Below are 17967 nucleotides of genomic sequence, written 5' to 3'. Positions count from 1 at the left end.
TCCATCACAAGATTGTGTTGTTACAACCCTCTAGTTGGGAGGGTTGCTGGATGATTTATTGGTGGACACAGTGAATGATATTGAAATGGAAAATGACAAAGATATATCATGGGGAGAGCTGATGTAAAGGATCTAGAAGGAAGAAGTACAGCAGATGGAAGGCTCACAATTCGATAGAAAACCATATGTGGAGATGGTTAAAGCAGGGATAGAAAGTAAGAAAGAAGAAAAAAAAAAAGTAAGTGTAAAGAAAAAGAAACTTTTAGAGTACATATTGAGAAGAAGGAAGATGCAAAGTTGGACAGATATATGGTATGGGATGGTGTAATTAAGATGCTAGGAACTAAATCAAGCACAGTAAGAGTGTTTATTCGTAGCAATAAAAACATTTTTTATTGCATTATTTTTCAGACTGGCCAGATAATAGAAACATTCTTAGAGGACTATGAGAAAAAGAAAAAAAAAAAAACTGTTCACCATGGAACGTATATATATATATATATATATATATATATATATATATATATATATATATTTAAGCCTATGTAAAGATCTATTGAATTTATCAAAATTCTGTGATAATAAGGATTTATGGACTGGGGCTTGGAATTGCAATGTGATTTTGAAATTTGAAATTGACATTATTATACATATTCCAAGTATTATTAATGTTAAGGGTGACAAAGGCATGGTTAGATATTGGGGACAACCAAAAACATGCTTTTTGTGTGGAAAAACTGATCATTTAATTAATATTTGTGCAAAAAGAAGGACATGCAAGGAATTCTGAACCAAAATGTTATAAGTGACATAAAGTGGGACACTTTGGCGGGGAATGTAAAGAAAATGGGAATGAGGTAGAATTAGAGATGATAGAGGGAGTAACAGAGAAAGGAAAAAAGGATAAAGTTACAGAAAGTAAGTTAGAAACAGTAGAGATGCAAAAAGAAAATATTAATGTCTTGGATAAAGAAGAAATGATGCAAAAAGTTAAAACAAAGGAACATTTTAACTACAGAAAATATTGAGGAAGAAGAGTCGGGGTCAAGTAATAGTGATGATGTTAAATGGAATATAGTTACACAAAAAAGAAATTCTGTTGGTAAAAGGGTAAGTGGGAGGAAAATGAAGAATATAGAATGATTTAAAAAAGGGGGAAAGGATGAATATATATTTATTACATTAAGGAAAAATACTTGTAAAGTCTTAGCCCTTAATGTTAACATTTTGAAGAAATTAAGAAGAAGAATAGGAAATTTGGAATGGTGTAAAAAGCAAGAATGTGACGTTATTATCTTGGAAGATGTCAGATTTTTATTACAAACAAAAAGATATCAAACAGAAATATGGTGGAGAAAAATGTTATTTGGAATTTTGGGAAGGAGATGTATTCTGTAATTCTTATCTTACATAGAGACACAATAAAAGTTGTTAGATGTTACCTTTGTTATTACAGGTAGAACTACAGTTGTTGATGTAAGATGGAGAGAGCAAGTAATTAGAATGATTGCTATGTATACATATGTAACTAAAAAGGATAGAGGAGAGATGTTTAGAAATATTATTGAATTTAAGAAAAAAAAATTAAAGAAAATAACAGTATTATGAGGGAGTTAAAGGGTTTCCTGGGTAAAGTATATAATACGCAAGAGAAAATCTTTGAAATAGTAAAAGAGTGTATTAAGACATTATATGAAGGACAAAAGATAAAGATTAATAAGGAATTATAAATGTATTCATTATCTTACATAGATAATAAAGATTTAGAAGAAAACAATAATGATAGGAGAATTAGAGGAAATTTGAAAATTGTGAATCTAGATTAAGTGGCAGGACCGGATGATATCAAATATAGGATGTATATTGATATGACAGTGGTTCAAAAAGAATGGTTTATAAGTGTATATTAACTGAATGGCTGGATAAATGATTTATTTAAAAAGAATTGCATAGGGGTATAGATAGATTTATGTTGAAAAAGGTGATAAATTAGAATTACAGAATTGGAGACCAATAGTATTAAATAATACAGATTAGAACATTTTCATGAAAATTTTGCAAAAAGCAGTGGTAAGATTGTATACAAATATGCATATGGTATAAAAGTAAAATGGGCTCAGGATTTATTATTCATCAGGGAAATAGATGATATACTGTTCATATATGTACATGCAAAATTAATGTTGGGAGATTTAAGTGGGGTTTTTTGATTTGAGTCATCAGTCAGTATTATGGGAAATATTTGAAGTTTAATATAAGTGAAAAGATAAAAATAATGTATTGCAGCATATATGCACAATATAGTTAAAGCATTAGTAAACTTGTAGTTTAGTGAAGACATACAGCTTGAGAAAGGTATTATACAAGGTTGCCCTTTGAGTAGTATATTAATAGAAGCATGAGATTGATGAATAATACTTCAATAAAGGGATAAAGATAACAATTAAGTTACTGTAAGCAGATGATATTGTTATTTTTACTAAATGTGAGGCATGTATGAGTAGAGTGATAAAGTACCTACAGGAAATTATTAAAGTAGTAGGGTTTTTGATAAATAAAGAAAAAAAATTAAGGAGTGAGATCTGAAAGATGATTGGAGGGGCTACATTTAATATGATGAAAAAAAATTGGAATATGGCTTGGAAAGCAAGATATTATAGAAACAGTATTGAAAGAAAAATTAGAGGAAATGAGAAATACATGCTTATTTTGGAAATATTTTTCAAAAAAAGTTTATTTAATTAACTCTATTTTGTTAGCTAAAATTGCTTATCTACCAGGAGTTTCCATTTTGCATTTGACTTTAGAAAAAGAAGTGTATAATATTATTTTTTCTTTCATTTGGGGATCCAGGTTGAACCCAGTTAAAAGGGGAATTTTATGTACACAAAGAAAAAGGTGGAATAGGTTTAATAAACCTGATTGTATTTACTGCACCTTTGAATTTATATAAAGTAATGAAATGTATAAAAGACAATGATCGTTTGATCCTAACACAGATATTAAGTCTAAAATAAAGTAGAATGGTTTCATTTATTTAACTAAAAAAAGGTGAGCTTGTTGTAACAAAAAATAAAGAACTATCAAGATAAAATCATGTTATGGAAAATGAATGTCAAAATGACTGAAAACGGAAGAAAAGTATGGTACAATAACATTATGGAAAAGTATTTTTCAGATATATCTGTGGAAAGGGTTGCATAAAGAATTAAGGAGTGCAATACAAGCAAGAAACAGAGAAATGGTAGAGTGCCAAGATTTTTTAATGGAGACTGACAATACAAAAATTACAAGTGAAGACATATGCCTTATAAAAGTAAAAAAAAAAAAAAAAAAGATAAGATGTGTTTTCATTTTTGAGAATTTGAAACTGCTGAGCATGTGTTTTTGGTATGTAAAAGAGTTAAAAATGTATGGAAAAAAGATTTTAGATTGGAATTGTATGGATGGATTTAAAGATTTTGGGTATTATAAGAAGAAAAGTAAAAATTATGTTAAGAAAATTGATTGAAAATGTTTTGTAATGTATGGATAATTTGGAATCAAAGGGTAAAGGAAATTATGTTTAATCAAAAATGGGACTTGGCTAGGATGCTAAAGAAAGTAAGGTTTTGGTTGTGGATGTTAGAGTGGGAGTCAGAAAGCAAAAAACAAATAATATATCTGTGACAAAAATGTAATAGAAAAGTATATTGTAGATATTGTGTATAATGTAAATATTGTAAATATGTGAATAAGTATGAATATTTTAATAAAGAAGCCCTCCTGTTTTCAGTAAGTGTCATGAGATCTTTTACATCCACCCAAGCTACCACCAACTCAAGCAGATGAAATTTCTTTTTAACATCTTGTCCAAAAGTTGACACACACAGGAGTGTGTCACCATCTTATGCTGTACTTGCAGTGTCAGCATCTGCCTGATTTGGGAATAGAACACACAGCATTCTTCTCCAAAGATGAGGGTGCTATATGTTGCATCACTGACACTAAGCTAATGAGGGATATGGCATCAGTATGAGGCAAAATCAATGATTTGCAAAATCAGAGACAGATAAGAAAACTACTCTAATTCTCTTAAGATGTTAGCAGAACAAGTTTTACAGCAACATCCACACACATATGAGGCTCAGTACTCATAGTTTCTGAATAATAAGAGAAGAGAAGAGACGGATCATGGCAAAGTGGGACCCTAGACAGAGTAATGGACCAGAACCCCACCTTCCACAGACACACCAATATCCCACTACTTGACTGTTTTCTCCCTGTTAAAACACCCTTGATACCTGCCAATGTGCATACTATTTTATTTGCTTTTACAGTGATCACCGAGATCTGGATTTGATTTAAATCTTTTATTATTTTTTTTTTACAGTAAAAGTAGTGACAGCCACTTAATGAACAAAACAAAATACCCTTATACTGAAAATAGACTGCATAAGCAACAGTAAACTTCTCCTCCATTGAAACTCATATTTATTGAAAATGCATCAGGCAATCCATTAACTATAACAGATGTGCAGGACTTCGTACTCAAATAGCACTGTCTGAAGGGCATAGGAATTCAAAAGACAAATGTGTAGTGAATTTGCTAACAGTTTGGTATAGTTTACTCTTATTCTTTTATCAGGAGCACTGTCTGGTGAAACAACGTCTTCAGACTTGCATTAGACAGACAAAAGCTAAACAGATAAAAAGCTACACTACAGGAAGCAGCTCATAACCTTAACTCTTCATTAAGTAGCAAAATGTTGTAGCTCAACACAGCACATTTCACACCCTTGTGCCTGCAAATACAATTAAAAATGTGTTCATAGTTAATATTTTAACATTAAACTCATAGACTTCATGTTGTACAGTTTATTCACAGTCAGATAAGCACATTGTCAAAAGTTGGCAACACAAGGAAATCAAAGATCATACCCCAAAAAAGTCAATTTCTTACTTTGCACCATAACTACTCTAGGATGCAGGATACACACAGAAAAACAGAAACATGCACACACATACAGCTGTGATTATCAGTTATAACCCCTTGAATTACTGTGTACTTTGAAATATTTGCTTGCAATAAACTGAACAAACAAATAATGACTCAGAAGTGTATTTCAGCTCTGATCAACAAAGGTTTCTGCATTTGTTTGCTGTACTGCTAAACTGCATTACAGACAATTTTTTTTTCATCTTATAGTATCATAAGATCATAGGAGATTACTAGGCTATCGACCCGGAGGTCATTTTAAGCCTAGCTGTATTAACCCGATGTAATACCATAGAAGTACTAGTCAACATCCAAGATTGCATTTAGTGATGACTGCCCATGTCCAGGAGGGTTGTGGGTACTATCCCCGGTAAGAATTTACAGTGCCCCATCCAATCATCCAGGTTCCTCTTGAACAGTGTCATAGAGATGCGCTGTTTCACATGAATTGGTAGCCTGTTCCAAAGACATGGCAGTTGCTGGGAGATAAATCTGTCCCTTCAGCATGTACTGTTTAAGTCGCAGGCCATATTTAAGTCCTTTGAACAGGTAGCCCTAGACCCATTGATTTATGGATATGCAGTAAGTTCATTAGGTTTGGGTCTTGGGTTGCTTTGTAGGCCAGGCATACATCTCCCCTAAGAAGTCTATATGATATGGAGTATAGTGACAGGGACTTAGTCCATGTAAGGCACATGCTGAAGGCCCTTGATCTTCTTTGTTAGAAACCTCTGAGGATAGTCTTTTTTCTATGTTTGTAGGACTACAGATTTAATTAATTTAAGTGTAGGGTGTAGGGGAGTTGCAACCTTCACATGTGATTTGCAGTAGAGGCTTCCCCCATGCCAAAACACTTATATAGGACTGTTACCAATAGGTAACATTGGGGGATTGTTTCAAGGGTCTATATTAGAACACCGAATATTTGAAATGTCGGGTGTTCTAATATAGACCCATTTTCAAGGAACGCTGAAAATATCGAAATAACAGGAAACCAAATTCTTTCCTAGGGAAAGAATTTGGTTGTCCATTTCTGTTGTTTCGGTATTTTCAACACTCTGGTGGAAAGTTACGGGTTGGGTTCAGGTAAGTGTGCGATTGTGTGGGTTAGGATGGGTTAGGTGAGTTAGGGTTAGGGCGCAGGTCAGTTAAGTGTGAGACTGTGTAGACATGTGGACGTGTGGGTTAGGGCAGGGTAGGTGAGTTAGGGTTAAGGCGCGGGTGAGGTGACTGTGCGATAGTGACAGACCTTAGGGTTAGGGTTTGGGTTAAGGTAAGTGTATAGTTAGTGGTGTTTGTATAGTTTAGTGTAGGGTTAGGTTTAGGCTTCGCCCTCGTGACCAAACCACACCAACCGTGGGTAAATCCAGCATTACCCACACCCAGGCGTGGGTTATTGCTATATTATTTAAGAAATGTGCCATGAATCTTTTGTATTGTTGGGCATTATTTTATCATTATGGGCCATTTTCTTTTAATGTTGTATGACTCTTCCCTTGCTCTTTTAGTGACAGATTGCGGAATTCTCCACTGTGCCATGCTCAGAAATATCTTGATAAAAAGCAGCATATATACTCACCTGTGGTAAATTGCCCCAGCAAGTATAATTTCATTTTTTCTTGCTCTGTTACCTGACTAAATTCCTTGCTATAGACTTGCATGCTGCTGAAAGGGAAACCAATGCAAGCTGAGTGACACTCGCTTAGCCAGTAATGTTTTTTACAGCTACAATAGTTGCATCATGGCAGCTGGTTTATGGCCAATTCCCCATTTGTAAGAGTTTGCTGATGATATTTTGAAACCTATGTAGATATATGTTATAGCCTTACAATCTCCTACAGTTGTACTAGGAGAAAAAAAGGTTGATAAACAGTAATTTTTTTCGGTGAGACTTCTTCCAAGAGCCGGTACTCCTGACCCATGTTGCTGGACTCATTCCACAAGATTAGGGAGTTCTGCATTTTACAAGGTGGGGTGGAACTGTGTGACCAAAACTGTAACCTGGAAATGCACTGTAAATGTAGGCAGAGAGAAACACTGTGGCAAACTTTATTGGAGACTGGACGCCTGAAAAGGAATGCATGGCATTACAGTAAATGGCCTAGTTCAGAAGTGTGTGTGTGTGTGTGTGTGTGTGTGTGTGTGTGTGTGTGTGTGTGTGTGTGTGTGTGTGTGTGTGTGTGTCTTTAGTGGGTTACTGTGCTGAACAGCATATTTCATGCTTTCATGTTTGCATAGGTGACATTACATGGAGGCTTAAAGAAAACTATCTGTTTGCTGTCAGCTAAGTGCCAATGAGCAAGATGAGGTCATAAGGAAACAAAATAAGGGGAACTGCACTCTGTGAAAGGTAAAAAATGCCATAGGTAAAGAACCAGGTGTTAAAGGTACTTATTCTACATTTGATAAACTCTGGGTTTATCATTGATGAAATGAATGGGGCACAGCAGAACTTTCTGCATACACTTAGAAAATCAACAACTCATGAGAGATAGCACTTTTTAACAAGATGTACAGGAAAAGACACATTCTAGAGCGAGAAGTGAGGTTGATTCCTAAGAGATATGAGGAAGTGTGCATTCACATGGAGCATAGCAATGACAGTGGTCTTCGTGATGGCATACTGAGGCATGAAGCAGCATGTGATTTCAACAAAACATTGGTTATATATCAGGTAGTTCTAGCAATAAATAGGGACATATTTTCTTTTTCTACCACTAGCTTCATGCATTCAGCAGTACCATCTCAGAAAATGTGACTTCCATTGCAGAGCTGTTGGCATTTATTAGCAGCCGCTGGCCTGCTAAAAAGCCATGTTTCTTCTTACCATTTATTCTGTGACAGTGGGTAAATCAGCTGCTCCATACCCAAGTGAGGAAAATTATTCTTGGATTACTCAGTTTTTCCTTATTTGATCTGCTTCTAACTACAGCTTGTCAGCATTATAGCCATAAGCCCTGCCTTTGTTCTTTTGCCTAGTCACCAGTATTTGGTTAAACAGAGATGAATGGAGTTCTAGGGAAATTATTTATATATTGTATGAGGCTCACATAGTCTAGTGTTCGGAAGCTGACTTGTCATAAATTGCGCCCCTTTATCCATGTCGAGATAAAAACTAAAGGCTTCATTTATGAACCCCAAATAACAGAAAGAGACTCTTGTTTGTCCCAGGGTGCTGTACATTCGTTGATCTCTGCTTCCAAATTTGGCATGGTTTCCCACATTTTTGAACATTATAGAGCAGAATGTGAGAGCAGATAATGAACTAGCCCAGTACATGTAGTCTGCTTATAAACCTAGTGCCACTGTAAGCTGCCATTGCAAACTGATCTGTATTTTACTTCCTCCTTTTCTCAAAGATGTCATGTTTGTCCAGACCATCTTGAGATCTTGCATTTTTCTAGATTCTGCCACAGTCTGTGGAATATTGTCCTACAGATCTAGAACCTTGTTAATAAATAGTGCTTCTTGAGGAGATTCATAAATTGCCTTGCTCTTCTCTCCCATTTTCGGCACATACCGTTCTTTCTCTTAGCACTGTGTGCCACTGACAAGTGTTTTCTCCATTCTATTTTACAATTAGACAGAGAATGAATAAAACTGAACTCTGTACTCTGAAGAATTGTTAAGGTCATTTATTATTTTGTTCATCATTTGTTAAAATTCAAATCAAAGCCCCAAGTATCACCAGCAATCTGTAGTTTCCTTTGTGCCAAAGCTTTTTGAACTGCAAATTGTAAGCAGGAGGAAAAAAGAAACAAACATGACTGCATGTAAAACTTATCTACTTTAACAAAGCCATTTTTTACAATTTATTTTTAAAATGCAGTCCTTTCCTTTTAGAGAATGTTAGTTATTTCCTATTCAACTTCAATATCTGCCTCATTTTGCTCAGTGCTGAATGTATAAAATATTGCATTGCACGTGTTCACTGCTGAGTCATAGATTTAACGATTACAGAAGAACAGCATACAAAGAGTTGTAAACACTAAAAATAACAGCAGCATGTTCTGATATGCACAACACCTGTAAAGGTGTGAGATCAAGCTCTTAAAAGAATGGAATTAACTGTGCTAAGTCATAAATGAGCTATGAAGTTATTTTAGTGTGGGGTGGAGGATGTTTGAAATTGTTTCTGTAGCATACAAATATAGTACTAGTGAGGATTTAAGGAACTGTGTATGTGTCAGGATATTTTTTAAGCGTACTAATCCATTTAATAGATGAGGAAGGACTCTAAGCTGACATCTTCACTGTTTTGGATACGTGGGTGGGACTGGGTAGACGTAGGACAGAGACTTTTGCTTATCAGTGTGGTTTATCTGTAAAAGGAACTGCATCTGTCAAAACCTTGCCCACGTCTCCAAGAAATTACCCAGATTGGTTTTGTCATAGTTTAGTGTGGCAGGTGTCAAAGATGCCTACACTTTCCTGACATTTAATCTTTGTAGATATTATGTGTGTGAGAGTGTAAAATTGCAGCAAACAAAAAGAAGAGCAAAAAGGGAGGTGACAGGCTTGTCTGTGAAAATGCCTGAAAGTTATTTATTTATTTTGGGGTAGTGTACAGTTTAGGCTTCATTTAATGATGCTGCTGTTTTACAAGTGCCTGTTATGGTGTGCTCACAGCTGTAACACTGGAATAATCGGTGCTACAGTATGTAATTAAACACATGACAGTATCCAGCTTTGTGACGTTTACTATAGCTTCCATGATTCATCTACTTCATCTTTTTATGCTGTAAGCCAGGATTTGCTTTTGACAGAATTACTGCTGGCAAAACCATTTTTATTCTTCAATTCAAATGTAATGTCTCACTAGTCATTAGTGGACCAACAGCTACAAGCCTTGTGAGACATATCTGCGGGTTTATTATTCTAGCCTGGTACTGAACATTGCTGGACTTCAGTAACAACATATCAGCCTGCTTGTCTCTTTTAAAGAAGGAACATTTGTGTACTTATAAAGAACTAAAATCAGGTACCCGACTGTGGCTAATCAAAAAATGAAAAACTATTAAAACCACAGGACTGAGAGTGAGAGGAATAATTCTTTAGCGTATTAAGACCTTTATTGCATGCCTTCATCAATACAGACTTCTTCAGAAAAAACTTCAACAGTAAAAACCAACACTTTAAATAATCAATCCAATTACATACTAACGATCAAATAATTAATATATTAACACCTTAACAACAAAGTAAGAAGTAATGCCTCTAAACATAACAGCTTTTAAAAACTATATTATTCTTTCAAGACATGAGATTTCATATATTTCAAAAAGCATTTGATGTTAATAACACCATTTATACTTGGAAATTTATCAGCCTGTATTGTTTCCTTCTGTTCCAGCAAATTCTTAAAATCACCTCCCCTATAATCACTTAACATTTGTTCTAAAATTGGATCTTAACAATTTTTCACCAAAATGTATCTCCAAGCTTACATATCTCCAGCAAAAATTTATGTAGGAGAACCACATGTTGGAATTTTCGCCATTTAGAACACTGTTTTGAACAGGTGTGTCCAACCAGTGGCCCTAGAGCCACAATCTGTCCCACCGAAGCATATCTGTCCCTTGGTATGTCCTGTAACAAACTGTTTTGAATGGACACATGTTGGATATGGTAATGTGGCTCCCCAAACTTTGCCAAGCATGGTAAGTGGACCCTGAATTGTACAATAAGGGGCCCCTGAACCAAAAAGGTTGGACACCCTTGGTTTAGAACTATAACTTCCACTCAAACTTTTTATCATTTTTTAATGGTCTAAAAGAGTACACCTAGTAATAAGTAAACATGCAGTTGTTTCATAGGACAATAGACTGCCACCTGGTTCTTGCTGTTTTACTAAAAAAGTAAAACACTCAATGGCAAAGTGCATATTTCTAAACCCATAAATGTACATTTGCACTCTACATTTTTATTTTACAATTTTGTCCCCAGTTTTGTCTAGGAAGTGACTGAAAAATATACAGTGTATTTAGTAAAGCCAACCAAAATATTTTAAGCACCTTTTGCAGAAGCAGCATTATACAATTAAACACATCCCCCAAAGACGTGAGTACTGGAGGGATAGCTAAGGGCTATGGAGAATCCGTACTCAGCATGTCATAATACTTTTTTTCTGCCACTGAAACTTTGATTGTCTCCCATTTCAAGAACTCTTTCATCTTAGAGATGTCATCAGAGAAAGAAATTTCTTCATCAGGAAATCTGAGGACAAAGTGTCCTTCAATTCAGATTCACAGAAAATGGGAAAAGAAAGCTGAAAAGCATAGTCATGGCTTTCCTCTTCAAAGTGAGAGACTATCTGTTCTTCAGAGGAGGAAGGAGCTCTCATCCTCTTAGCCTGAAGAGACATTGGAATTGAAGACTGAAAAGACTGCAGTGCCCTTAAAAGACATTGGGCAAAGTTGTACTAGTTTTCATGGAAGCCCTTCTGACTTGAAGAAAGTAGAAGGAAGGATAAATGTTTAATCTTTTAGGACTTCTTCTTCGGGGTCTCTAGTCTAACAATGTTAGATGAATCAGACATCCAGACCTCTATTAATGACCTCTATTGCCAGGATTTGATCTACTCTTCCCCTTCTCTGAGTATAGGCAAAACATGGTTCTCCTTTTCTGGCTTAAAGTGTTTGAAGTCAGGTCTGACTGGATATGCAGTATTACTTGGCCTTAGTGGCTTCCTGTAGAGCCTCACCAGATGGATTAGCTATATTGGACTGACAATCATAAGGCTCTAAAACTACCTCAGTGGAACTATCCATTCCAAACAATTGTAAAGGAGCATGCAAATGAGTCTTTTCAGAAACTTCTTTTGACAATTTTCTCTTTCTCTTTAACTGATGGGGGAGAACCATGGAAGAGGAGTCAGAAGCAATGGTTGCACATGCCAACAGCATCAGACAATGTTTTCCAAGAAAAGGTCTTAACGATTTGAGCCTATTTCTACTGTTTTATGGAGAAAAAGATAAGCAGATGTCACATGACCATATGTTGTGACTCTTCCCTATGTAGAAAATGCAAACCATCTAAGTGTCCTTATAAGGTATCTGCCTTCCAAATGCACATTCCATTTTCCTGACAGACATAAGCTACAATTCAGTAACAGTTTTTATAGAAAAATAAAATAAGGTTTCCCAAAGGTTTACTTATCTGGTCCTCAAAATTCTAGTCACAAGCCAACTGTTGATACTGAAGGTGCTATAAAGATGAGACTTCTGACTAAGTATACTGACAGCTAGAAATTTCTGAATGCTGGTGCCCTTATCTCCTATTTCTACCATTTATGCTAATGTACTTTTATCCAACTTGTTAGTTAACCATTAATTAAATAAAAAAAACAAGCTAAAGACTGAAATCTATTGAGGGTCTGTTAAGAACTGAAAAAAATCATACTACAATAGTTTAGTTGTCTTCAGCTTACCACATTTAGTATGAAATCTTTACAGGTTTGGTTGAAAAACAGTTATCTTCATATGTTTTATTATATATACTTCTACCAAACTATTGAAAAAAAATAGTCTTATAAAATCCAGAACAGTATTTCATATCGGCTGTCTAATTACTAATGTTGAATATTACTCCCTTTTACTTTTGTTAAAGAGAAAATGTGATTTGAATGATTTTGTCCCTATTGTAGGTGATTAAATTTATTGTAATGGTTTCTGGACTTTACTGTAAAACTCTCATTTTTTTCAACTCAGTAGCATAGCGGGATAGTGTCCCAGGCTTAGGTGGTGGGTCATTGCCAGTTTGCATATCTTTGAAGGGGGTGGCAACTTAATGGATAGCTGAAAGCCCATCTCAAGCATATAGCAAAGTGAAAACATGCCAGTTGCCAAGGAGTGTAGGCTATTGTGAATTTGGAAGTTCACACTTGTATTAAGGTGTAAATTTGTATTTGTCATATAACTCTTTTCAGTAATTAGATGGACAGAGCAGTAGACATTCAAGATTAATTTGAACCAGCCATGAATGGTGTCCAGCAACATCCAGCCCTTACCCACCACAAACAAAGTACGAGGTTACCAGAATGTATTCTTTTTTTGAAGGAGGATACCCCTTATGTGATGATGTAATGTTAAAACTCATTGAGATGGGTGAGAAATAAAACTATTAGTGGGGGTGCTGGGAGGGCTAGATGGTCAGTTTGATAAGAGTCCCTAAAATTATAAGTTGTATCTGAAGAATATAGATATATAGAAAATATGTAACATATATTGTGCATTAAATTGCACACTTTTTTCTTGTAGTATCTTTCACATGCTCTATCTGGAATGCATATGATTGATGATATAAAACCTGACAAATTGTTCAAATTATGCTTTGTCTGATCTTTAAATTCTGTTGTGGCTATTGCATACATTTGGTAAACCCAAACAACTGACTGAAAAAACACATTTGCTTAATTAGTGAAGGATTTTGTAGTAAATAGTTGAGCTTAATCTACTGCCTTGCTGTCTTTTTAAGCTGGACTTTGCATGAACCGTTGGAGCCTCGATGAGCTTGTCGACAGGGATCCAGGAAACTTCCTCATCCTTATTGAGAAAATCCTGGAGAAGACCAAACAGGTAAAAATCAGTAGAACTCTTTTGTTTTATTTTTATACCTTTTTAAGCAATTTTTGATCCTTTTCCTCTCTCAGCACATTCATTTCTGTGACACTCAACTTTCTGGTTTAGTAGATCTAAAAGGCTATATGGAGATTATAGCTATTATCCAGGAAATATAAGGATTTATTTTTTGCATATTCCTAACCACTTCATTAAAAGTTCATAAATTCTTACTAGGTAGATAGTTTGGGCAAACTTATAAAGCCCAGCCATGCAACCCAGAAGATTTAGTGAGTGGATTTGCCACCTTGCGTAATTAGGGCCTTACTGTTTATCCCTGGAGTAAATTTTTAAGTATCCATCCAATTGTCAAGGCAGATCCTGAAGGAGGCCAGTGCGCATCATTGTTAGACAAATAAGGGTAGTTTCTTCCATAGGTAAGGGATTGTTTGCACAAAGAGTATACCTCTCCAAGAGATCTTGTTTAAATTGTGATGAAAATTGAAGTCTTTGCACTTAGTATTTTTAGCAGTACTGTTATTTTTCAAGTAGAGGAGGTCTTGTATCACCATGTAGGAAATGATATGAGACAGAAGAAAGTGGAAAGGTTTTAGTCTCTTCAAACAGAAAAGGGAGCCTAGACCATTGACATTTTTTGTTAGAAAACACTGAAGTTGTTCTAACTGGGCAAGGTATTTGGAAGCATACATTCCACATTTTGCATTGTGCATTGTATTCTATAATCGGCCTGATTAGGGAACAATAGAGGAGGGGTTATTATGTCCTTGGACCTGGTGAATATGCCCTTGGACAAAATAGAAGGATTTCCTAACTGTAACTTATATATGATGATCGAAGGAAAGTTCATTGTCAATGACAGTATCTAGATCTCTAGTGAATGATCTTAAGTAGAGACCCCGTTTATGTTAATATGTTGAATAGACTTTTTTTCCTAAGGCAGCTATACTGCAATTTCTTGGCACAAAGCTTAATGCCATGGCTGAAACACTGAGTTTTGGTTCTGGCAAGTTAATTTTTGTGGATATGAGTGCCCATGGGGAAATCAGCAATATCTCCTTGCTTACAGCCATTAACAGACTTGGTTAATCATAGATCTTTGACATCTGCTTTCATTTTGGAGATGTAGATAAGCAAGAGGAAGCGACTCAGAAAAGCAGCATGAGGAACACTACTAGTGACATGCTTTAAGATATGAAGGTGTCACCAACTCTTACTGTGTGCATTTCACCAGAAAGACAGTTTGTAACGAAATAAATAACACAGGACTTTATGTTTGGACTTTTGGATTTTTCAGTAATGTCAGCACAAGGAATCATATTGAAGGCCTGCAAAGTCTGGACATACAGCATGGACAGAATGACCCTTGGCAATGGCACCCTTTAAATTTAAAAAAAAAATTTCCAGATTAAGGCGCTGAGCTCCATTATGGGTGATAGTTTGTAGCTCATTGATTTTGTTATTTAAGAAGCAGGCTGAGATACATTCCATGATTTTACCGATGATGCTGGTGAGGAGAATAAGGTGATAGCTACGAGGGTCTGCAGTGGAGCTACCTTTGTGGAGTGGCATCACGATGGTCATTCTTTGGAGGTCAGTCAGTTACATACATCATGGTTGGACTCTGGTTAAAAAGGTTTGAGGAGTCAGAAATTTTTCATTTTGGACTAACTATAAGACAGACGGGTGTAGTTTACAGGATTATCCAATATTATGTCAACATTTGTGTTTGTTGACAAGGAAAATAGTATCCACAATATGTCAAAAATGAGAATGTCGACAACACTACACATGCTCCAAGAAACAGCCTCAGTGCATGCAAAGACTAAAATGAAACAAAACACACACACAAAAAACAATGTTTTTTGCGGGGAACCCCCACAGCTCCTGCTGATTATATATATATTTACTCCAAGAATGCACAAAATCAGAGAATGGGAATATTTCAAAACACTGAGAACCATCTGTTTAGTTGACCAAAAGCAGATGACTAAGCAGATATCAACCAAACACACTTTTGACTTGACCATCTGCCACCAGTTTAAAGGCCCATAAAGTTATCAATTTTGGTTTTGGAATAAGCTTATGGGATCTTATCCATAGTGATTTTGGATGAAGAGGAGTTTAATGATTCAAGGAAAGGAATGGTAGGAAGAATGATATTGGAACATAATTTGTCATCTAAGGCATTGGCTATGGTTTTGGGATCTCAATATGTAGTGCCTTTCAGCTAGAGTTTAATGCAGTGTTTGATGTTACTTCTAATATTCCTAATAACATTAGAAAGGCTTTACAGTTATCCATGTTGTAGAGGGATACCTTCTGTTGGTCATAGCCTGCTTTAGTCTTTTTAGTGCTATGATTGAGTTCTTACTGCCCTAAGTAACGTTTCTGGAGGGAGCTTTTATATGAAGCAAGTAGTATTTACTCTAACTGCCAAATTTGTTTGTTTGAGAGGATCGCCATCAGGGTTTAGTCTTGAACTTTCCATTATACTTTGCCATATGTGATTGGAGTTGTCTTGATTCTGGTTTTGATGAGTATAGCAATTAAGTGTTAAATGTAGAGACTTTAGTGATCAAGTCACCAGTGGGGTGCATTTCAAATTCTTCAGATTGTCAGACAGGGAAATTAGATTCTATTTGGAGTACTCTGAATGTGATCGAGTTATTGAATAGGATGGATTAGTATAGTGGATGTAGTGGGTATAGAATTCAGCTTACTGAAGCAGTTAACATGGTCATTAGGAGTCACTGAGGGGGATCTGACCTTTACAGTAATGTGTTATTTGGTTTTATTTAATGTTATTAAGTTGACCCAGAGTTCTAAATTTGTTTGTTAAGGGATTTAACATGAGTTATTGGGGGAGCAGGTAAATGCAGCTATTGCCTGACACTCCCATACGGCTGGAACAAGTGATAGTTGAAATACCCTGGTGAGGGGGCATGTTGTCAGTATATTAAAATTGAGTTTCAGTAATGGTATGTGATGGAGTGTCAGGAAGGCCTCAAGACTGGGCAACTTTTTTGTTCAGGCTCCTAACATTGACAAGTGCTACCTTTATTGGAGCTGGACTGGAATTTGATAGGCTGGAATGTCCAAGAGATGGACTTTGCCTAAAAAAATGCACAGTGAGGGAATAAAGTCTTAATCAGTATGTAGAAGTACTGACAAGAGAGATGCAAACAAAACTGATGAAAAAGCAGGGCTCTCAATTTTCACCTCCCATGCTGACAAACACTAGATTCCACTGAAATGATGCCAATTAGTTAGTCATTTTGTTTTAGAATAGTGGCATCATTCTCAGAGATGGCAAAATACTGATCAAGACATGCCTCTTTCTTGCCATGGACACACACACACGGACAACTCAAACAAGTCTCTGCATCTCCCCTAGGGTGTAGCATCTAAGGACATTCATCCCAAGACAGGAAACTACAATGATATACTCGTATTTGGGGTGGAAATGCCTTTGTGCTGAGGTCATGTCAAGAATCTTGGCACCAGAGAAACAGCTGACCTAAACCCTATCCATGCAGGTTGGACAGTAGCTGCTATATTGGCCTGGAATAGGAGTGTACATGACCTTCAGCAAAAGTTGCAATGTGTTCTTAGCAAGTTCATTTCTTCCAAGTCCATGGCTCAAGACTTGCACTTCATGGCATTCAACCAGCTAGTGCTTCTCCAGAAACCCTTCACCATCTCACATCCCCGCGATGGGAGCACTGACATTCGCCACTACTTCCAACCATTCCCAGCCAGGTTCTCCAGTGCCCACACCATTAGTGTATCCCTAGTCTTCTTCTGTGGCATAGTCAGAACTAAATTGTGTATGCTCTAGAGATGGCACACAGTTTAGCAGACATGACTTTATGGGAAAAAAAAAAAGATGAAAGCCTTGCTTTGGCCAGGGTGAGACAAGGCTGCTGATATGGTTTCCGTCTGTATACATTTGTTGTACTTACTATGACAGCCATCTAACACGCAAGTGACTTTTGGAATGCACAATATTTTAAGACTTTCGTGGTGATGAGGGGAAGTAAAAGGGTGAGATGGAGACAGAAATATAGACATATATAGACTGAAGGGCAATCAGATAAAGGTTTAATGCTTAATAGATAAATAGATTTACCATTATTATTGACTCATAAGAAATCACCTCATTGTTTGGAACTGGGAGATACAGTTGCTGTCTTTTCAGATGTCTAAAATAAGACATAGGGGGTATAGCCAAATACAGACCTATAGCTAGCAATTCCAGCAATTCTGTCACTCTGTGCCCTTCCTAGTTCTGGTACTATTGCAGCTTAAAAAAAACTAATAATAAATAATTAAATAAATAAACATTAAAGATCCTAAATCCTTTCATACTTGACAACTAAAAAAGTGCTTAGGTTTATATTTTGTATTCTA

The 17967-nt window shown here is 36.0% G+C and overlaps 1 protein-coding gene across 1 annotated transcript in view; it reads left to right on the top strand.

Moving 5' to 3' along the window:
- PIK3R5 (phosphoinositide-3-kinase regulatory subunit 5) overlaps positions 1-17967 on the top strand; it is an 823030-nt gene that overhangs the window by 364653 nt on the left and 440410 nt on the right. Inside the window, exon 4 of the mRNA XM_044085025.1 lies at positions 13454-13554. Within this exon, the coding sequence (XP_043940960.1) occupies positions 13454-13554 (101 nt within the window). The remainder of the gene's footprint in view (positions 1-13453; positions 13555-17967) is intronic.

The sequence above is a fragment of the Protopterus annectens genome, chromosome 10.part0 (assembly GCF_019279795.1).
Source record: "Protopterus annectens isolate FY-2018-M chromosome 10.part0, PAN1.0, whole genome shotgun sequence".
NCBI lineage: Eukaryota > Metazoa > Chordata > Ceratodontiformes > Protopteridae > Protopterus > Protopterus annectens.
The sequence above is the reverse complement of the archived record's forward strand: the minus strand, read 5'-3'. Positions and strand labels throughout refer to the sequence as shown.